The 21,307-nt window shown below is 55.2% G+C and overlaps 2 protein-coding genes across 9 annotated transcripts; both read left to right on the top strand.

The window, feature by feature from the left end:
- Positions 1 to 804: 804 nt before the first annotated feature.
- On the top strand, positions 805 to 11,296 carry DACT3 (dishevelled binding antagonist of beta catenin 3). The gene is made up of 4 exons (XM_003355955.5): positions 805 to 1,360; positions 7,411 to 7,507; positions 7,674 to 7,826; positions 9,056 to 11,296. The coding sequence occupies exons 1-4, from the start codon at positions 947 to 949 to the stop codon at positions 10,450 to 10,452; spliced, it is 2,061 nt and encodes a 686-aa protein (XP_003356003.2). The 5' UTR covers positions 805 to 946; the 3' UTR covers positions 10,453 to 11,296.
- On the top strand, positions 10,460 to 20,084 carry GNG8 (G protein subunit gamma 8). 8 transcript variants are annotated; one of them, XM_084958849.1, is made up of 5 exons: positions 10,460 to 15,783; positions 16,002 to 16,254; positions 18,162 to 18,177; positions 19,371 to 19,456; positions 19,884 to 20,084. In XM_084958849.1, exons 4-5 carry the CDS (start codon positions 19,373 to 19,375, stop codon positions 20,010 to 20,012), a joined length of 213 nt encoding a protein of 70 aa, XP_084814975.1. In that variant the 5' UTR covers positions 10,460 to 15,783; positions 16,002 to 16,254; positions 18,162 to 18,177; positions 19,371 to 19,372; the 3' UTR covers positions 20,013 to 20,084. The 8 variants fall into 8 exon arrangements, with proteins under 8 accessions (XP_084814975.1, XP_084814970.1, XP_020950271.1 ...); XM_084958844.1 differs by lacking the exon at positions 18,162 to 18,177 and having other exon boundaries at positions 16,002 to 17,339; XM_021094612.2 differs by lacking the exons at positions 10,460 to 15,783; positions 16,002 to 16,254 and adding an exon at positions 17,275 to 17,686.
- Positions 20,085 to 21,307: the final 1,223 nt, after the last annotated feature.

The raw sequence follows: 21,307 nt of genomic DNA, 5'->3' as shown, positions 1-21,307 counted from the left end.
GCCGAGCCAGGGAAGGGAGGAGGGAACCTTGGTAACGAATGTCAGGCTCAGACTTTTCTGAACCATAGAACGTTGAGAACAGAGCATCTTAGAAGGCTGAGAACAAAGCCTCTTAGAACATAGAACAAAGGCCCCTGGAATCGTAAAATGGTGAGCGCAAAGCCTCACAGCATCTGTGAGACAAAAGATGCTAAGATTCTGTTCGGGTGGAATCATAGAATTACACCCATGGTTTTACACTTCCAGAATTTGGGACATGCTCTCAGAAGTAAGACTGGCTACCAGAGCAAAACGAAAATGCGGGGCCCCTTGTTCAAAAAATGAAAAATCCAAAACTAACAGCAGAATGTTAAACCAAGTTTGGGGCCTTTCTAAGCCGGCCAGTGAAGCTCGCCCCGCTTAGAAGCATTAGTTTATGGGAGGATGTCGGAAGTTGCCCTGGCCCTCTAGTTTTACAGCTGAATGTCTCGGAAGGCTTCCTGGAAGGGGAGGCAAAATCTGGACTCGATTCTTAACCCTTTCCGCCCCCTTGCGCATCTTCAGAAGCAGAAGGTTAGGAAGGGCGGAGGGAGAGGAACTGCTGCCAAAATGTCACGTGCACCCATTCTCTATTTATAGATCACCCCTGCCCCTCTCGCGGGACAGTCCAATGGTAGCCTGAGCTCTCCCGCAAGGGGGCGGAACCAGCTGCGGGGACCCGGGAGATACGGACCAATAACATTGGAACAAGGGCGGACTTGTTTCATTGTGACGTGTGGGGGCGTGGCCAGGGCCCTATGGCAGGCGAGAGGCGGGGCGTGGCGAGGCGAGGTGGCCGGTAAGCCGAGCGAGTAGGCAGCTGCGAGCATACGTTGCGTTGAGGGGCGCGGGTGCACAGCCGAGTATCTTCGTAAAGGGAGGGTACCGGCCAATAGGCGATGGTTGCTCTGTCGCCGGGGGCGTGGCCATGCAGATAAGGCGCGGGTGGGCGGCCCAATGGACGGGCGCCTATGCAGATGAGACGGTGACAGCCGGGCCAGCGGGCGGGCGGGCGGGCTGTTGGGGCGGGGAGGTGGGACCGGGAGAGGGGTGGCCGCGGGGCCCGGCCGGGCTGGGGCGGGGGGCCGCAGCCATGATCCGGGCCTTCTCGTTCCCGGTGAGCCCCGAACGGGGTCGGCTGCGGGGCTGGCTGGAGGGCAGCCTGGCCGGGCTCTGCGAGTTACACTGGCTCCGGGAGAGGCAGGAGTACCGCGTGCAGCAGGCGCTGCGGCTGGCCCAGCCCGGAATGGGGGGCGCCGAGGCCGAGGACGAGGAGGACGCCGACGAGGACGAAGATGCGGCGGCGGCGCGCCGGGCTGCAGCAGCCCTGGAAGAGCAGCTGGTGAGGGGCCGCCTGTCCGTCTGTCCCTCTGCCCTCGTCTGTGTCTGTCTCTCTGTCTCGGTTGGATGCTCAGACACCCGTCCGGGTGGGGGAGGGAAGAGGGGGAAAAGAGAGGGGGGGTGGGGCTGGAGAGTCTGGGCGGCGGGTGGGATCAGGCCTCCCTGCCCCCAGACTGGGGAAGGGGACTGCATCGCCTCCGCCGGACCCTCGTGTGATGCAAAAGCCCATTCCCTACACCCCTTCCCCAAAGCGAATCCATCTGGGCGCCAAGTATGTGTCAAGCCCGGGCTGAGTGTTAGGCAGGCGTTGTCCTCTTGCTGCTTGGAGGATAGGGGGTGATAGTTCTCATTTCAGAAAGCAACAAAACGGAGGCTCAGAGAGGGCCAGCGACTCACCCAAGGTCACACAGCGGGATCCAAGCACGCCCCTCTCCCAGCCTCCATACCAGGGCTCCGTCTTCCTAAGTCCTAGTGTGCTTGGAGATCTCCGGAGGGGGCGGGGTGGGGGGAGGGGATCCTCGGGCCTCCTGAGGAAGGGATTGCTGCTGAGAGGAAGCTCGCAGCCCTTTAGGACCCCATGGTGATCTTGATCCTCTGGTAACACTTTCCTACCTGGTCCCAGTTCTGGTTAACCCAGGAGGTGGCAGATTGAGGCAGCCTGGGGGTCTGACTTCTAGATTCCCTGGGCGCTCTGAGGGTGGAAGATAAGCCAAAGGTCTCCAGAATGACTTAAGGAGCATCGTCGCACCTTTCTCCTTTATGTCATTTCTTAATTCTCCTGACGTCTTCCTGGGTTTCTTGCACTCCCCCCCCGCCCCACAGCCATTTCTCTGTGACTTTCTGTATCTCTTTCTCTGTCTTTTGCCATCCTCTGTCTCTGTCTGCCTGGTCTTCCCTTCTTGCATTTCTGCACCTCACTCTCTTCTCCTGCCCCACAGTCCCTGTCCCTCTCCCACCCCCCACCGCCTGCCAGGCCCCAGACTCTGGCTCCACTTGCGGATCCCATCCCCAAGCCTGTGTGTGGTCAGAGCTTCCCGTTTGGGGAAACCTGAGCCGAGGTAGCAGGGGGGAGGGGGCTCTCCCTGCCGCTGACCCCGACTGCCCCCTCCCCAGATGGGGAATGGGGAGGAAGACTGAAGCCAGACTCTGGGGCCGCAGCGGCGGGGAGAGGGACCCTGCACATTCTTCTCTGGAAACAGAAACAGCTGTGGGAAGCCCCACCCCCCCTCCCAAAGTTAGAGCCGCGTGGTGGGGGCCTTCACCAGCTCTCCCCACCCCCCAGGCTGGCTGGGCTTGGGAAGGCACCTCCCACCCCTCCGAGGAAAAGAAGGCTTGGGGATGGGCCAGCTGTGTCCTGCCTCCCTGCCCCTCAGCCTCTCCCTCTCTCTGCCTCAGTCTCCCCCTCCTCTGCCCCTCTGTCGTCCTCCCAGCCTTCAGTTACCCCCCACACACACCCCACGAAGTGGTAGTGGAGAGGCCTTCCCTCGCCCCCAGGCCCCCCACCCCCCAATCTCCAAGCAAAGCTCCGTCCCAGCGTCAGGGAGGAGGCGGTGGCAGGCGACGGGAGGGAGACAGCGCCACTGAGGGAGGAGCAGAGAAGCGCTAAATATAAACTCCTCCGGTGCTGGGGGTTCCTGGGTCCTTCCAAAGAGGGGGCGGGGCCTCCTCTGATCCCTGATCCTCTGTCGAGTGATACTTACCCCTCCTCCTCCTCTCCCCCCCCCACCCTTTGAAGCAAGAAAGACTGAAGCCAGAGTTGATTCGTTTCTAATAGGAATGATGGGGGATGCAGGTAGAGATAGGGGGTGTCTCAGAGAAAAGAGGCAAGAAACCCGAATGGGGGCAGGAGTCCTGTTGTCTCTCACCAAGGAAAATGGGCCCCTTTCAGCAAGAAGGACTTAAGTTAGACTTTCAGAAGGACTTCCTAACAGAGATAAAGGGAATTGGACCCAGACTAAGGACATGTGAGTGGGGAGAGCAAGATCTGGGAAAGTTTGGGCCAAGGGGTCTCCAGGGCGCCGAATCACATTCATGTTAAACTTGCCAGAGCCGGACGGCCTCCGAAGGGCTTCCAAAAAAAAAAGGATGAGGGGCATTGTGGGAAGGCAGGGAGCCAGATCCAGGCCAAGGACCTTCTGGTCTTTTAAAGATACATCCATTCCCTTGCAGCTGGAAGGAATGAGGTCAGACTTACAAATGGGAGGGGGTGTTGACTTGGGGGTGTGGGGGGTCCAGGCACAGGGGAGGAGGAGCCCTCTGCTGTCTATCTTTCTAACTTCTGCTTGTCCTTGCAGTGGAAGAACTGAAATTAGACCTGCAGAACTTATGGGGTGGTGGGGGGATCTTTTTCCTTTATTTCTAATTACACATGTAAAACATGTTTAATACTTTCCTTGATGGAAATTCATAGCTTTCATGTAACAAAAAAAAGCCAGCGTTGATTAAGTGCTTAAAAATAACCACTGTTTAAACTCATTTAATCCTCCCAACAACTGCACAGGAGGGGGAGTTGAATGATGCCCATGTTACAGATGAGAAAACTGAGGCCCAGAGAGGTGAAGTAACCTGCTCAAGGTCACACAGCCTGGGAAGTGGCAGAGCTGAATTTGAACCCTGGCAATTTGGCTCCAAGCCAGGCCTCCGTAAACCCTTCATCTCACCATCCCGTCCACTCACCCTTCCCTTGACCCCTAAATGCACCCTCTCGCTGTGACCACTGCCACTGAGACCCTGGCGTTAGTTCTGCATCAATGCTCAGAAACAGCTTACACATAACCAAAAAATATAGAGTTTTGCTCTGCTTTTTACAAATTCCAGTTTCTTGGGTGAGGTCTTAGAGACCATGGCAGTGGTTCTCAAAGTGTGGCCCTCTGGACCAGCAGCATCATGTGGGAACTTTTTGGAAATGCAAATTCTCAGGCCTGGAATCTGGACCTTTGGTGGTTGGATCCAGCATTTTTTTTTTTTCTCTCTCTCTCTTTTTTTTTTTTTTTTGTCTCTTTAGGGCCACACTCACGGCATATGAAGGTTTCCAGGCTAGGGGTCGAATCAGAGCTGTAGCCACCGGTCTACACCAGAGCCACAGCAACGTCGAGCTGAGTCTTCGACCTACACCACAGCTCGCAGCAATACCCAATCCTTAACCCACTGAGCAAGGCCAGGGATTGAACCTGAGTCCTCATGGACGATAGTCAGTTTTGTTAACCTCTGAGCCACGACGGGAACTCCTGGACCCAGTAATTTAGATTTTCACATGCCCTGCCCTCAGGTAGTTCTGATTCACCCTTATATATACATTCTGCATTTTTCTTTTTCCACTCCATGATAGATCTTTGTGATGGTTCTATATAGAACTGCCCCATTCCATTTTAACAGCTGTGTAGTATTCCACCGTGTTCATTCATTCATTCCCCAAACATTTTCTGAGTGCCTACTTTTTACTGTGCTATTATTCTAGGCAGTTGGGAGGCGGCGGGCTGTGCAACTGTGTACGAAACAGACAAAAAGCTCTGGGCTTCTGGGGCTGGGGCTGACATTCGAGTGAGAAAGATGATCAACCAAGGACAGCCTGATATATCATTTTAGGTCAAGAGGTCACTACTGCTCTGTGGGGGAAACAGCAGGGCAACCCAGGGGCAGAAGGATTGGGAGCTATTTTGGAAGGGGGGGTCAGAGACGGGAGCGACCTGCAGGAAGCAAGGGAGTGAGACAGGAGGACATGCTGGGGAAACACATCCTACCCAGAGAGGTAGGAGCGTGCCTGCAGGGTTCAGGGAACTGAGGAGGCCAGTGTGGCTACAGCAGTATGAGCAAGGGCACGATGGGCAGGGGTCAGGGGCGGCCCTGGATGTTTTTTAGCCACCTCCGTTGCTGCACAGTTCAGCTGCCTTCCTGGGTTCTGCTCAAAGATGACACCACCCCAGAGCATCTCTGTACACTCAGGGCAAGAGCCCAAAGTGGAACGATTTGGATTTGTTGACTTTCCTCCCATAAACAAGCCCAGAGAGGGGCTTCTGTTCTGGGGGGAGGGGCGAGGACGGGGCCCAGAAGCGCAGCCTCTAGAGTCGGAAGCTGGGTGGGGGGAGAGATTTGTCTGCGGGGGAGCCGGCCAGTCTTTCTGCCCTAAATAGGCAAGGCTGGGCGTCTGCCCTCCGCGTCCCTCCTCCCTCCCTCCCTCCCTCCGGCCGCCTGCCGTCCAGACAAGCCGCTTTTGTCTGAGGGTCAACCGTCAGCCCGAGGCTGCCGCCACCTCTGGCCTCGCCCAGATCCATGGGAGACTCGGCCTGACTCTGGCCCTGTTTTGCCAAATGGGGTTAAGTCCTAGTGCCTTGGAGAGCCCATCTGAGTTGTTTCAGCCCCTTCCCCCGCCACCAGCCGCAGTCATTCCCCGTAAAGTGTTTTTGACTTCATCTATTCACATCTGATAGCAAAGGGTCTTTTTCTGCAGCAAGAAGGATCTAGGACAGACCCAAGAGAGATTTCTCATGGGGACAAGGAGCTGTGGTGGACACTCCACTCTGGGTGGGAATAGAGGAAGGGCCACAGAAGGATGTGGTCCCCGCTGGGAGCGAAGGAACCCAATGGGCCTCGCCGTTGTGGTGCCACCAGGCTAGATTCACAGAAAGACTTTCCAGAAGGCATGGGGGATTTCTTCCGAGAGGAGCAAAAATGTCTAGGAGTTGTGGTCGGCCTGTTTTATCCAAATGAGGGAAAGAGTCAATCTGCAGCAGGAAAGACTTAAGGAAGAAGTGTTTGTTTGTTTGTTTGTTTGTCATTTTTGTATTTCCCAGGGCCGCACCTGTGGCATATGGAGGTTCCCAGGCTAGGGGTCGAATCAGAGCTACAGCTACTGGCCTACACCACAGCCACGGCAACCCGGGATCCTCAACCCACTGAGCGAGGCCAGGGATCAAACTTGCAACCTCATTGTTCCTAGTTGGATTCATTCACCACTGAGCCACGACGGGAACTCCAAGGAAGACTTTTAGAAGACTTTGGTGATGGGGCAGTGGGGGAAGGTGGAGGCATCTAAGAAGGGAGAGTTCAGGTCTGGGAGAAGGCAGACCAACAGATGGCGAAGAGAACTGCTAGGTCCTGGACACAGGCGTGTAGCAGTGAGCTGCCCTTACAGCAAGAAGACTTGAAGTTACACTCAAAATAGGGACATTCTGGAGTTCCCATCATGGCTCAGTGGTTAATGAATCCGACTAGGAACCATGAGGTTGCAGGTTCCATCCCTGGCCTCTCTCAGTGGGTTAAGGATCCGGCGTTGCCATGAGCTGTGGTGTAGGTTGCAGACGCAGCTTGGATCCCCCTGTTGCTGTGGCTCTGGCGTAGGCTGGTGGCTACAGCTCCGATTAGACCCCTAGCCTGGGAGCCTCCATATGCCACAGAAAGCGGCCCTAGAAAAGGCAAAAAGACGAAAAAAAAAAAAAAAAGGGACATTCTAACAGGGGTTAAGGGGCCATGAACGCAAGATGCAGGGAACAGCTGATAGGGAGGGGACAAGGGATGGGGACTTCTGAAGCTTTATTTCTCACACCAAGGACAGAAAGAGGTGGCTGCAATAGGAGGGACTGGAGTTAGACAGCCAGGACTTTTTTTTTTTCCTTAGGGCCATACCCATGGCATATGGAAGTTCCGGGCTAGGGGTCAAATCAGAGCTGCAGCTGCCGGCCTACACAACAGCCACAGCAACACAGGATCCGAGCCACGTCTGTGACCTACACCACAGCTCATGGAAATGCCAGATCCTTAACCCACTGAGCGAGGCCAGGGATCGAACCCGAATCCTCGTGGATACTAGTTGGATTTGTTTCTGCCGAGCCGCAACAGGAACGCCCCAGAAGGACTTTCTAATGGGATGAAGGGACAGAGCTCTTGAAAGGAATCCTGGAACTTGGGTACCGCTTCTACCTTTTGGAAATTAGAGCCTCCGTGTCAAGGTGAAATTCTGCCCACGAGCTCCTAGAATAGGGGACTAGTCAGCAGGAGACTTGGGCAGGGGGAGGGGGGGGGCTTCTGACCATCTTGCTGTCCCCATGTCCTCAGGAGGCCTTACCCGGGCTCATCTGGGACCTGGGCCAGCAGCTGGGAGACCTGAGCCTGGAGTCTGGGGGCCTGGAGCAGGAGAGCGGGCGCAGCTCAGGTGAGCATGGATGGAGACAGTGGGATCTGCCTGGGACACCCCAATCTTTCCCACTGTCTCCTGTTTCTCCGGGTCCCCACTCTCTGCTGCTTGATCTCCTCCCTCCCCCATCCTCCCTCCTGCCCCTCCCCCCCCAATTGTCTCTCCTTTTCTCTTTGGAATCCAGGCTTCTATGAAGACCCCAGCTCCACAGGAGGTCCAGACTCACCACCTTCGACCTTCTGTGGGGACAGTGGCTTCTCCGGATCTGGCTCCTATGGACGCCTGGGTCCCTCTGAACCCCGGGGCATCTATGCCAGTGAGAGGCCCAAGTCTCTAGGTAAGGGGGGTGGGGTTGGGCCCGGAGAACCAGGGCATGGACACTAAGGATGCTTTTGAGCACAAGGATCTGGAGTCAGACCGACCTGGATTCGAATTCTGGCTGTGACATTCCCTTTGGGTGTGATTTTTGAGCTTTTTACTGGGCCTCTGTTTCTCCATCTGTGAAAGTGGGAATAATAACAGTACCTTTGTGGTACGAAGTTTTAATATGCATTGAGCCTCTGCCCTAAGGCATCAAACTTGGCAGTAAATAGAAAGTGCTGTTATTTATTCAAGTAAGTTTCTGAGTTGCTATCCCAGGGGTCAGGGATATGGCAGGAAAGAAATTCCTGTGTTGGAGTTCCCGTTGTGGTGCAGTGGTTAACGAATCCGACTAGGAACCATGAGGTGGCGGGTTCAATCCCTGGCCTTGCTCAATGGGTTAAGGATCCAGCGTTGCTGTGAGCTGTGGCATAGGTTGCAGGCGCAGCTCAGATCCCGTATTGCTGTGGCTCTGGCGTAGACTGGCGGCTACAGCTCCGATTAGACCCCTACCTAGCCTGGGAACCTCCATATGCCGTGGGAGCGGCCCTAGAAAAGGCAAAAAGACCAAAAAAAACAAAAAAAAGAAAGAAAAAGAAAAAAGAAATCCCTGTGTTCATAAACCAAGATAAATAAACAAGTAAAATATAGGAGTTCCCGTCGTGAGGCAGTGGAAACGAATCTGACTAGGAACCATGAGGTTGCGGGTTCTATCCCTGGCCTCGCTCAGGGGGTTAAGGATCCGGCGTTGCTGTGAGCTGTGGTGTAGGTCGCTGACACAGCTTGGATCTGACGTTGTTGTGGCTATGGTCTAGGCCGGTGGCTACACCTCTGATTAGACCCCTAGCCTGGGAACCTCCATATGCCGTGAAGGCAGCCCTAAAAAAAAAAAAAAAAAAAATAGAGGGGTAGGAGGTCAGAGACGCAGAGGCAGGACAGACCAGGCAGGGTCTTGTAGGCTAAAAAAAATAGAGGGGTAGGAGGTCAGAGACGCAGAGGCAGGACAGACCAGGAAGGGTCTTGTAGGCTACTGTGAAGATTTCGTTATGAACCTGGTATGCGGGAAGGGGTGAGAGCAGGGGTTTTGTTGGTTTTTAAGGGGAGTGGGAGGGTAGGGCAGGCAGAAGGCAATTGGCCCCTCCTAGGCTCACTGAGAAAGGGCTTCGAGAGCCTCTCCACTCTTCCCTTTTTGCCTTCCTCCTCTAGGAGACGCCAGTCCCAGCGCACCCGAGGCGGTGGGCCCTCGGGCGGCCGTGCCGCGGTCCTTCTCGGCGCCCTACCCATCGGCAGCGGGGTCTGCGGGCCCGGAGGCCTGCTCCTCCGCCGAGCGGCGGGCCCGCGCGGGGCCTTTCCTGACGCCCAGCCCCCTGCACGCCGTGGCCCTGCGCAGCCCGCGGCCTTGCGGCCGCCCGCCCCCCGACTCGCCGGATGCGGCGGGCGCGGGGCGGCCCCTGGACGGCTACATCTCGGCGCTCCTGCGCAGGCGCCGCCGCCGGGGGGCGGGCCAGCCCCGGACAAGTCCCGGGGGCGCGGACGGGGGCCCGCGGCGCCAGAACAGCGTGCGCCAGCGGCCTCCCGACGCGTCCCCGCCCCCCGGAGGCGCGCGGCCCGCGCCCGAGCCCCCGGTGGAGCGCGCGGGGGGCCGTCCCGCCAGCCCGGCCCCCTTGGGCCGCGCGTGGGCCTCACCGTGGGAGTCGGAGGCGGCCCCCGAACTCGCCGCGCCGCCCGTTGTCCCCTCGCCCCCTGACAGCCCGGCGGAGGGTCGCCTGGTGAAGGCGCAGTACATCCCGGGAGCACAGGCCGCCACCCGCGGCCTCCCCGGCCGCGCGGCGCGCCGCAAACCGCCCCCACTGACCCGGGGCCGCAGTGTGGAGCAGTCCCCACCTCGGGAGCGTCCCCGGGCTGCGGGCCGCCGCGGACGCATGACCGAGAGCTCGGGCCGCCGGGGCTCACCCAGGGCTCGCAAGGCCTCGCGCTCCCAGTCGGAGACCAGCCTTCTGGGCCGCGCCACAGCGGTTCCTCCCGGCCCCCCCAAGTACCCTACAGCCGAACGAGAAGACCCTCGGCCGCCGCGGCCCCGCCGCGGTCCAGCTCCCACGCTCGCGGCCCAGGCCGCAGGGTCCTGCCGCCGCTGGCGCTCCACCGCTGAAATCGACGCTGCCGATGGTCGCCGAGGCCGGCCCCGCGGCCCTGCCGCCCGAGGCCCGGGGCCCGGCCCATCCCCGTCAGCTCCTCAGCGCCGTCTGCTCTACGGCTGCGCGGGCAGCGACTCAGAGTGCTCGGCCGGGCGCCTGGGGCCCCTCGGACGCCGGGGCCCGACCGGCGGTGTCGGCGGCGGCTACGGGGAGAGTGAATCGAGCGCCAGCGAGGGGGAGTCGCCTGCCTTCAGCTCCGCATCCAGCGACTCTGATGGCAGCGGTGGCCTCGTGTGGCCGCAGCAGCTGGTGGCAGCCACCGCGGCCTCCGGGCCAGTGGGTGGTGCAGGTGGAGGGGCGCCCGCGGGCCCCGCCAAAGTCTTTGTGAAGATCAAGGCTTCCCACGCGCTCAAGAAGAAGATACTGCGTTTCCGTTCGGGTTCTCTCAAGGTCATGACTACAGTGTGAGTTTAGGGGTTTGCTTGGGCTCCCCCTTCATGGCCTCTGCACCACCACACCCCCCAATCACTGATCCTTCTACACCTCCCTTCCAAAGACCACCATGTTTCTCTGCTTCCAAAGACCCTTCCTCAAAGTCCCATACAACTGCAGTCTTGGCTGAAAAGGCTCCCCCTCCACCACTGGGAGGAATGGGGGAGGAGCCCTGTTTGACCCAGTGCACTGCCAGCCCTTGGGCAAGAAAGTTCCCTTTCCGTAGGCCTCACTTTCTTCATCTGTACTGTGGGTGTACTATGGTATGCAGAAGGGGTAATTCAGTTTGGATTTCCCCATTTTAGTTTAGACACTTAGTCTGTTTGTCTACCTTCATGTCTCTCGCTGAGCCCTCTTATTCCTCTTTGCCATCCCCAGATATGTCACCCCTCCTCATTCACAAAGTGCCCCCCTTCATGTCCCTGGCCCCTTGGAATATCCTCTTGGCACTCTGGACAGCGATGCTGTGTCTGACCCAGACGGTGCCTGCAGAGTGCCCTGGGAAGGGAAGAGGAGCACTGACTTTGGGGTTTTGAGGGTCAAGTAGGAGTTGGTAATACCTGGAGAGACTCTTTCACCTCCATCCCTGGACAGTTATGGAGGTCGAAGAGGGGAAGGAAGATGGCTTCTATCACGTGGCACCCCCTGTGAGAGGGAGTAGGGGGAGCTCAGGATGACCCTCAGCTGTTCCAATCCAGTATTTTTTTCTTTTTTAAAAAATTACTGTATTTATTATGACGATGGTGACTCCCCAGTGCACAGGGGGGCCAGAATCTGTGTTTCTCTAACCTCTTTGTAAATAAATGCACAGTGTTACATACATGGTGGTGGACTCTCCTTCTGTGGTCAAATGGGCTTTTCCTTTGGACTAATTTATTGAGCACCTACTGTTTGCTTTGGATATGGTTGTGTCCAGAACAGGTGGCAGATCCCAAGGTAGGTCTCAATAGTATTTTCTTGCCATTGAATATTTTACTTCCATGAATCTGACCTCTGATTGAGTTTTGAGTTTTGTTTGGTTATAAATATGGTTTCAGAAAAATGAAAATAATGAAAACTTTTAAAAAATAAAAACTGGAGTTCCCGTTGTGGCTCAGCAGTAATTAACCCGACAAGTATCCATGAGATGCGGATTTGATCCCTGGCCTCACTCCGTGGGTTAAGGATCCGGCATTGCCATGAGCTGTGGTGTAGGTTGCAGATGCAGCTTGGATCTCATGTGGCTGTGGCTGTGGCTATGGTGTAGGCCAACGGCTGTAGCTTTGATTCTACCCCTAGCCTGGGAACTTACATATGCTGCACATGCAGCCCTTAAAAAAAAAGCAAAAATAAACAAAATAAAAATATGTAAAGGGACAGTTCCAGATCCCTTCTCTCAGAAGTTATCATAATCACCCTGATGTGCATTCTTGTATGTTTTCTCATGTGTTTACATACATATATGAACCTATAAGTATATAAATATATGTAACTATATGTATATAAGTGTAGTTATACTCTATATGAGTAAAACTATATTTACATAACTTGAACCATGTGTATGCATCATTTATCAATATCTTTGTTATCTGTACCTTAAGATTTCTATGTGGGAAGGATGTTAATTAAGAATCGAATAGTATTGGAGTTTCTTTGTGGTGCAGCAGGTTACGAAACCAGCGTTGTGGAGTTCCCGTTGTGGTGCAGTGGTTAACGAATCCTACTAGGAACCATGAGGTTGCGGGTTCGGTCCCTGCCCTTGCTCAGTAGGTTAATGATCCGGCGTTGCCATGAGCTGTGGTGTAGGTTGCAGACACGGCTCGGATCCTGCGTTGCTGTGGCTCTGGCGTAGGCCGGTGGCTGCAGCTCCGATTGGACCCCTAGCCTGGGAACCTCCATATGCCGCGGGAGCGGCCCAAGAAATAGCAAAAAGACAAAACAAAAGAAAAATCGAATCCAGTGTTGTCACTGCAGTGGCTAGGGTCTCTGCTGTAGCACAGGTTCTATTCCTGGCCCAGGAAATTCCACATGCCCTAGGCAAAAAAATAAAATAAAATAAAATAAAAATTAAGAATTGGGAGTGCCCGTTGTAGCTCAGTGGTTAACGAATCCGACTAGGAACCAAGAGGTTGTGGATTTGATCCCTGGCCTTGCTCAGTGGGTTAATGATCCGGCGTTGCCGTGAGCTGTGGTGTAGGCTGCAGATGCGGCTTGGATCCCGAGTTGCTGTGGCTCTGGCATAGGCTGGCAGCTACAGCTCCGCTTAGACCCCTAGCCTGGGAATCTCCATATGCTGCGGGAGTGGCCCTAGTAAAGGCAAAAAGACAAAAAAAAAAAAAAAAAAAAAAAAAGAATTGAATAGTATTATTTAGCTTTTCCTTTTTATTTTGTAATGCTTTTCTATTTCTTACGTCAGTTTTACTAAGTTGTATTCTAGGAATTTGCTTATTTTATCTAAATTTATTTATTTTTTGGCCACATCTATGGCATGATGTTCCTGAGCCAGGGATTGAACCCATGCCACAGCAATGACAATGCTGGATCCTTAACCTGCTAGGCCACTAAGGAACTCCACTTTTCATCTAAATTTATTTATTTATTTATTGTCTTTTTAGGGCCACACTCGCAACATGTGGAGGTTCCCAGGCTAGGGGTCAAATCAGAGCTATAGCTGCCAGCCTACACCACAGCCAGAGCAATGCAGGATCTGAGCTGTGCAACCTACACCACAGCTCACGGCAATGCCAGGTTCTTAACCCACTGAGCAAGGCCAGAGATCAAACCTGCATCCTCATGGATCCAAGTCAGTTTTGTTACCACTGAGCCATGACAGGAATGTCCATATTTTCTTTTTTTTAAAAAAAAATTTATTTACTTATTTATTTTTCTCTTCAGGGGGGAACCTGTGGCATATGGAGGTTCCCAGGCTAGGGGTCTACACCACAGCTACAGCAACTCAGGATTGGAGCCGAGTCTGTGACCTACTCCACAGCTCATGGCTGAGTGAGGCCAGGGACAAAACCCATATCCTCATGATACTAGCTGGGTGCGTTACTGCTGAGCCGCAATAGGAACTCCTCCAGTTTTGTATTTCTTTCTCAGGATTGCATTGGCTATTCAGGCTTTTTTGTGGTTCCGCACACATTTTAGGATTGTTTGCTCTATTTCCGTGAAAAATTCCATTGGAATTTTGATAGGGATTGTATCGAATCTGTAGGTTGCTTTGGGTAATATGGACTTTTTAACAATATTAAGTCTTCCAATCCATGAACATGGGATATCTTTCCATTTATTTATGTCTTTTGTTTGTTTGTTTTTTCTTTTTAGGGCCACACACATGGAGGTTCCCAGGCTAGGGGTCCAATCAGAGCTACAGCTGCCGGCCTACACCACAGCCACAGCAACACCAGATCCAAGCCGCATCTGCGATCTACACCACAGCTCACCTCACCACGCCGGATCCTTAACCCACTGAGCGAGGCCAGGGATGGACCCTGCAACCTCATGGTTCCCAGTCAGGTTTGTTTCCACTGTGCCACAACGGTAACTCCTTATTTATGTCTTCTTTGATGTCCTTTATCAATTTGTTTGTTTGTTTGGGTGTTCCCATAGCATGAGGAAGTTCCTGGGCCACGGATCAAATATGTGCCACAGCAGTGACAATGCTGGATCCTTAACCCACTAAGCTACCAGAGAACTCCTATCAATGTTTTATCAATGGCTTTTTTTTTTAGGGCCACACCCGTGGCATATGGAGGTTCCCAGGTTAGAGGTCGAATGGGAGCTGTAGCTGCCACCCTACACCAGAGCTCACAGCAACACCAGATCCACTGAGCAAGGCCAGGGATCGAACCCACATCCTCATGGATACTAGTCAGGTTCATTAACCACTGAGCCACCATGGCAACTCCTTATCAGTGGCTTTTTCTTACAATCACAGAGTAGTGCTGTGACTATACTATCACCACAGTAAATTTCAACACATTTTCATTACCCCAAGCAGCAAATCTGTACCCCTTACCTGTCATCCTCCAGTCTCCTCAGTCCCTGGCAACCACTGATCCTCTTTTGTCTCTATGGAATTCCCTGTTCTGGACATAAAAATGGAATTGTGCAATATGTGGTCTTCTGTAACTGTTTCTTTCACATAGCATGTTGTCAGAGTTCATCCATGTTGTAGCTTGTGTCATTATTTCATTTATTTTCATTGTCAAATGATATCCCGCTTTTTGGATATACACATTGAGGTTATTCATTCATCAGTTGATGGGCATTTGCGTTGTTTCCATTTTGGGGCTATCATGATAATGCTTGCTATGAACATTCGTGTGCAAGGTGTTGTTTGAACATATGTTTTCATTTGTCTTAGGTAGATACCTAGGAGTGGAATTGCTGGATCATCTGGTAAATCTTGTATAATCTTTTGAGGATCTGCTAGACTGTTTTCTAAAATGGCAGCATCATTTTATATTCCCACTGGTGGCATATGAGCATTCCAGTATCTCCATGTTCTCACTAATGCTTGCTATTAGTATCTGGGGACTTTGTTTTAAACAAGGTCCCTCTGGCTGCTCTGTGGGGAACAGGCTGAAGGAAACAGAGGCAGAAGCTGGAAACCCAGTGACCAGTGACTATAATAGCCCAAGCTGGAGAGCTTGGTACCTGGACCAGACTGGGGGCAGCAGAGGAGGTGAGAAGTGACTGGATTGTGGACAGATTTTGAAAACCACTGAGTTTGAGATACGCCAGACTTCCAGGTTCAGTAGGGGTTGGGCATTGGATACTAGAGTTACTGTTGGCATTCGTTGCACGTTTCCTGAATAATTAAAGTCAGAAACGGAACCGGAATCTAGGATCTCAGTTTCTCCCTCCAGAAAATGGGGACAGGAGTACCATTGTCATGAAGCTGGGGGATTCCTGTGCATCACAGGGCAGGATTGCACATCTGGTGACTAAGGTTATGCGTTTGGTGGAAAGGTCCGCAGCTCGGAAGAGAAATGAAGGTTACACTCGGTTCAGGCAGTGTCCGCCCATCTGCCTCCCCCGCCCCCAGCCTCTGGCTGCCATCCGACAGAGAGAAGGGAGATTAGGTCGTCACCCTGTCTTCCCAGCTCTAAGTTGTGTTTCCTCCTCAGGGGCTGACCGGGCCAAAACTGCTGATGGAAACCAGCTGCGGGAGGCGCCGAGGTTCGGCGTAATCCCAGGCCCCTCCCCGGCGCCGGCCGACCCCGCTAAGGGAGGAGGACGGGGGCGCCCCAGCTCCCCTCCGTTCTTCCGCAGCCGGGCCCCATGCCCTGGCACGTCCGGCGCGCCTGATGCTTTCCAGATGTGAGCCTGGTTCCCCTCCCCCACCTGGCCTGGGGGATCCCTCGGGGGAGGGGAGAGGGGAACCAAGGATCTGACACCTCCCATCAAATCTCTACCAGGGATCTGGGCCAGGGTCCCCTCCCAGCTGGTCTCACTTCCCTGTCCGATCGGTAAAAACCGAATCGGGATGGGCTGACTGTGGTAGAGACGCTGCTCTCTCCATCTCTGCCTCTTCCCAGGACTCTGGCTCGGCCCCTCCGGTGTGGCAAGGTCTGATCGCGAGTCCCAAGACCCAGACCCTTCCCTCGCGCAAGTCCAAGTCGCACTCAGGCCACGCCCTAGACACGCCCCGAACACGCCCACTTAAGCCCGGCCCCCAAACCACCACGCCCCTTCAGCCGCCCCCCGAGGCCACGCCCCTTCGGGCCCCGCCTCCGCTGTCAGGTCCCCTGTGGAGGGCGCAGTCTGCGGTGTCTGTCTCTTTACCCGCCTGTGTGTCTCTGGGTTTCTGTGTTTCTCGGTCACTATTTCTGACTCTACTTTTCTGTCTGTCTCTCCCGTACCCCGCATGTCTCTGCTTTTGTCTCTCTCTGCAACACTCTGCCTGTCTCTGTCTCTCTCAGTTCCCTAGGTCTATTATCTCTCCAAATTTCCGTCCGCTGTCCCTTTCTGTCTCTCTCTGCATTTCTATCCCCCTTCTCTTAATTTCTGTGTCCATCTTCAACGCTCTCTCTCTAGCTCTGTCCACCTTTCTTCGTCTCTTTCTCGCGTCTGCTTTGCCCTCTGGGTTTCCACCTCTTCCTGCAGCTTTGGTGACGGTGGGGTGGGCGGCTCGGTGGGCCGTGGGCGCCCCCGTGTGGCCGCCAGAGGGTTGTCAGAAGAGGACAGAGGGCTGAGTGTGTGAGCCCACAGGGGTGTGCTTAGTGTATGACGCAGTGGGTGTCTGTGGGTGACACTGCAAGGTGGTGTGTGATGCCATGAGACTCACTGCGTGAGTGTGCATTACCTTGAGATCGCGCGTGATGCAGAGGTTGTGTGTGGCTGAGTGACCTTGTGAGACTTTCTGTGACAAGAATTTGGGTATGACTGTGAAATCATGTTACACGAAATTGTGTGTGACTGTGTATGTGAGGGGACCTAGATGACATATAAGCGACTGTGTGTAACACCATGATATTGGGTGTGCTTGAGACACTTTGGGGGACTCTCTGCGACATCAAGAGAACATATGTGAGCTAGAGATCATGTGTGACATTGTGCAACATGGTGAGGACAGGAGCATTGTGTGTGTCACACGGGTAGATGATGTGTGAGGGAGGGCAAGAATGAATGAGTGTGATCCACTAATTTATGGCGTGAGAAAGCAGCGTGGGAGGTCTGGGGGGGCTGGGTGTGACCCAGTGACCCTGTGAGTGTGAGACAGGATATGTCAGCCACACTGATGATGTGTGAGAAGCTGGATGTGACTGTGTGTGACACGGGGAGACTGAGAGACTGGCCCCGTGTCATGACAGTTGTGAGAGCGTGTGCAACTGTCCGGGGCACTCAGATGAGTGTGCGAGAGAGAACTTCTGTGGGTAAGTGTGTGACACCGGGAGATTGCTGCATGAGGGTGACAACTGTGTGTGACACAGATTGTGAAGCTTGGCAAGACATCTTGAGAGACTGTGTGCGACACTGCGTGGAACCGTGTGTGCCCACTTGACCCTCTGAGATGGTCTTTCTGACCGTGGTTGTGTAGGATGTCACTGGCGATGATGGGTTGCACTAGGAGAGATTGTGAATGGCTGTGTGGCATTTCGAAAGACCGTGTGCCTTCAGCGCTGTGGGAGGTTTTGTGTGGAGCACAGGTGATTCAGGAGATGGTAGCAGCATCCTGTGACACAGCAAGATATTATGCCTCTCTCTGCCAGGGACCGTGAGTGTGAGTCTGCGTGCTGAGCGGGGTTGTCTGGGATGGGGTGACACTCAGGGGGTGGCTGTGACAGAGTGGCAGGGCGTATGTAATGGGTGAGAGGCTGTGGGGGACCCACAGGAGATGCGTGTGATGGTGGAATAAATGTAGCAGGGCATGGGGCACCTCTTGAGACTGTCTTTACCTGTGAGTGAGTGTGTGAGTGTATGTGCAAGAGACTGAAAGAGGACACTGCAAGAGAGACAGAGGAAGGGGGAGACACAGAGAACAGAAGACACAGAGAGGAGAATGGACAGACAGGCAGATGTAACAAGAGGACTCGGACAGACAGACTGGAGGAGGCTAGGGCTATGGGGATGGTGGTGGAGGTAGCTGGAGGAGGCGGGTCTTCAGGGGCTGTGCCCCCAGAGAGGGGGCGGGGCAGGCGGGGGGGAGGGGACCCAGACGCTGCATCCCAGCCTCTGCCACCCGCTCACCATCCTAGCCCCGAACAGCAACAGGTAGGAGGCTCCCGTCCTTGTCCCCACACCTCGTCCCTCTGCCTGGGAGTGAATGAATGACTTTCTACGTCTGCATCTCTGTCAGCCTCTCTCGCCCTCTGTCCTTCCATGTCCCCCTTCTTCATTCCATCTCCCCTCCATCTCCCTCTCTGTCCCCTGTCCCTTCATCTCTTCTGTGCCTTTTTCTCCCCCTCTATCACTGTTGCTTCCTCTCTGCTCCATTTGTCTCCCTCCATCCTTCCCCAACCCATCCATCTCCCCTTCTCTATCCTCCCTCTCTCCCTTTGTCCCCTTTGTGCTTCTCTCCCCGTTTCACGCCACCCCTTTCTTTACTCTATTTGTCTCCCCCCTCTCTCCTCCCTCCATCACTTCGTCCCTCTGCCATATCTCCATCTTTCTATCCCTCCTCAGTCTCTTTATTTACCCCTGTGCCTCGTCTCTCCCTCTGTCACTTCATCCTTCCAGTGCCCCTCTATCTGCCCCTCTCTCCATCCTCTTTGCCTCTCTCCCAGTCTTGCCTGGGTTGCCCCCCCTCTCCAGGCCTCTCTCCGGCTGCTAATGAGCAGAGGAGCCTTTGAGGTGGCAGGGACTTGGGGGGGGGCGCCGAGGGGGCCGGAGGGGGCAGCTGCTGCCAAGGCCCTAATGAGGCCACCTCTGCGCCCCTCCCGCCGCGATCTTAATTCCTTGTTCTCCCTGGAACCACCGCTAATTGGCCTGCGGAGGTCCCCCCTCCTGGCTCACGCTCTATCCCCAGGAGGTGAGGACACCTGGATCTCCCTGGATCCTGATCCAACACCTGTGGCCCTGTCCTTCCGTCTTCTGCACTGTCTCTCAGCCTCCCATCTGTGCTTCCCTCCTGCCTGCCCTCTCCGCTCCCTGTTCCTCTCTCCACCTGCCTCTAGGTACCCCACCTGCTCAGCCCTCCATCCCTTCTCTTGCCCCTCTCCTCTCCATCCGTCTCTCCCTCTTTCCGCCGCCCACTTCTTGGGCCTCCACCTGTGCGTCTCTTCATCTCTCTCCCCTTTTCTTATTTTCCTCTCCCTTCCTCCACCAGCCTCTGGGCACCGCATTCGTGGGCCCTTTAAGGTACTGGGTCCCACCACCACCGCCATCCCTATCTGGGGACCCGGCTTTGCCCTAGCCTACCCCTCAGCCCCCACTCCGGGCGGCTTTTAACCCTTTCCCCGCTGCAGTCATGTCCAACAACATGGCCAAGATCGCGGAGGCACGGAAGACGGTGGAACAGCTGAAGCTGGAGGTGAACATCGACCGCATGAAGGTGCTGGGTTGGGCAGGGAGGAAGGCGAGGACCTGGACTGAGTAGTACCGGGAGCTGGGCAGGGAGGCGGGGGGGGGGGGGGGGGGGGGGGGGAGAAGAAAGAAGCGTCGGCGAAGATCCCTTTCGGAACCAGCCTGGGCGGGGCGGGGGGGGGGGCAGAGAAGGGGCGGGGTCAGACCCGCGTGGGGGTGGGCACGGACTGGTCAAAGAGATTAGAGGGGCCAAGGCAAGGGGCAGGGCCTGAGAAGGGGCGGGGCCAGACCTGAGGGGGGCCCAAATGGTGGGCTCGGGGATAATGGGAGGGGCCCGGCCTGGTAAGGGGCGGGCCCGGCCAGAGGTGGGGCCCAGGCAAAGCACGGGGCGGGGCGGGGAAGGGCGGGGCCGGGCCGGCCTCGCGGCTTGAACACCTCCACTCCTACACCTGCAGGTGTCGCAGGCGGCCGCTGAGCTCCTGGCCTTCTGCGAGGCTCACGCCAAAGACGACCCACTGGTGACGCCGGTACCCGCCGCAGAGAACCCCTTCCGCGACAAGCGCCTCTTCTGCGTCCTGCTCTGAGCCCTCTCGACAGTTGACCGTGCCCTTGCCCTCCCCCGCCAAAGTATGAATCTAATAAACGCGGTGACTGTGGTGGTGGTGCCTGTGCTTTCAGGGGAGCTGAGGCACGTGCAAAGCTTGGGGCCACCGTGGGGGATCCGGCGTCCCTCCTCACCCCTACTGAGTGTGTGTGGAGTGCCAGGGGTGGGGTGAGGCTATGTGGGGTATGTGGATGTGAAGGGGTTCCGGGCTCTGGCCTCCCCAGAGTGTTCCAAGATCCTGAATTTTTATTTTATTTTATTTTTTTTTTGTCTTTTGTCTTTTTTGTTGTTGTTGTTGTTGCTATTTCTTGGGCTGCTCCCGAGGCATAGGGAGGTTCCCAGGCTAGGGGTCCAATCGGAGCTGTAGCCACCGGCCTACGCCAGAGCCACAGCAACGCAGGATCCGAGCCGCCTCTGCAACCTACACCACAGCTCACAGCAACGCCGGATCGTTAACCCACTGAGCAAGGGCAGGGACCGAACCCGCAACCCCATGGTTCCTAGTCGGATTCGTTAACCACTGCGCCACGACGGGAACTCCCAAGATCCTGAATTTACTTAATCGCCCAACAGCCCCAGAAAGCAGCTGGCTCCTTCTAGGACACCTATTTTACAGATGAGGAAACTGAGCCAAAAGAAGTCCTTTACTTAAAGGCACAGGTAAGAGGTTATAGGGCAAAGACTGGACTCCAGTGTCCCGGAACAGCTGGCCTGACCTCTCTTCTCTCCTCCCTCCTGCGTTGGAGGTTCTTAGAATTCCTGAGGCCCACCTTTCTCATCCCTTGAATGATTCTACCCACTTTTTCTTTCCTCATCTGCCTACTCCCTGCCACAGCGCCACCCACACCTTAAGCAATGAACTTTTCTCTGTTCATTTATTCATTCTTCCAAACACCCCTGGTCCTGTGCTGGTTGAAACTGGGGACATGACCATAACTGAGACAGCTCTGGCCCTGGGATCCTGGGGTTCAGAATCCAGTGGCAGAGACAGACCTGTCTCCAGATGGTGATGATGCAGAGTGGCCAGGGCTGGGAGGAGGGGAGTTCAGAGGAAGCACCTGACTTAGCTTGAGGGTCAGGGAGGGCGTCCTGGAGGAGGGGCTATCTGAGCTCTAAAATGATGGTAATAGAACCTGGGCACCCAGAGAAGAGCGAAGTGTGGCTACAGGAGACAAATTAGTGTGTACTTTCCTTCCCATTTGCTTTGGTCTGGGGACACGGGGACTGTGACATCCCTGGTTTCTGTCCTGTGTTCCCGACTTCACATACTGGTGG

The sequence above is a fragment of the Sus scrofa genome, chromosome 6, assembly GCF_054392235.1.
Source record: "Sus scrofa isolate SSC_HxYL_T2T_F1_AM1 chromosome 6, Sscrofa_HxYL_maternal_Yorkshire_Landrace_v2.0, whole genome shotgun sequence".
NCBI lineage: Eukaryota > Metazoa > Chordata > Mammalia > Artiodactyla > Suidae > Sus > Sus scrofa.
Note: the sequence above shows the minus strand (reverse complement) of the source record. Positions and strands in the feature narration are given on the sequence as shown.

Bases quoted from the DNA above. Each gene is read 5' to 3' on its own strand.
- GNG8 (XM_005664617.4), top strand. From the start codon at position 18,286: ATGTCCCCCTTCTTCATTCCATCTCCCCTCCATCTCCCTCTCTGTCCC. The intron at 18,935-19,370 runs GTGAGGACACCT...TCCCCGCTGCAG, and splicing joins TCACGCTCTATCCCCAGGAG to TCATGTCCAACAACATGGCC. The intron at 19,457-19,883 runs GTGCTGGGTTGG...CTACACCTGCAG, and splicing joins TGAACATCGACCGCATGAAG to GTGTCGCAGGCGGCCGCTGA.
- DACT3 (XM_003355955.5), top strand. From the start codon at position 947: ATGCAGATAAGGCGCGGGTGGGCGGCCCAATGGACGGGCGCCTATGCA. The intron at 1,361-7,410 runs GTGAGGGGCCGC...CCATGTCCTCAG, and splicing joins CAGCCCTGGAAGAGCAGCTG to GAGGCCTTACCCGGGCTCAT. The intron at 7,508-7,673 runs GTGAGCATGGAT...TTTGGAATCCAG, and splicing joins GGAGAGCGGGCGCAGCTCAG to GCTTCTATGAAGACCCCAGC.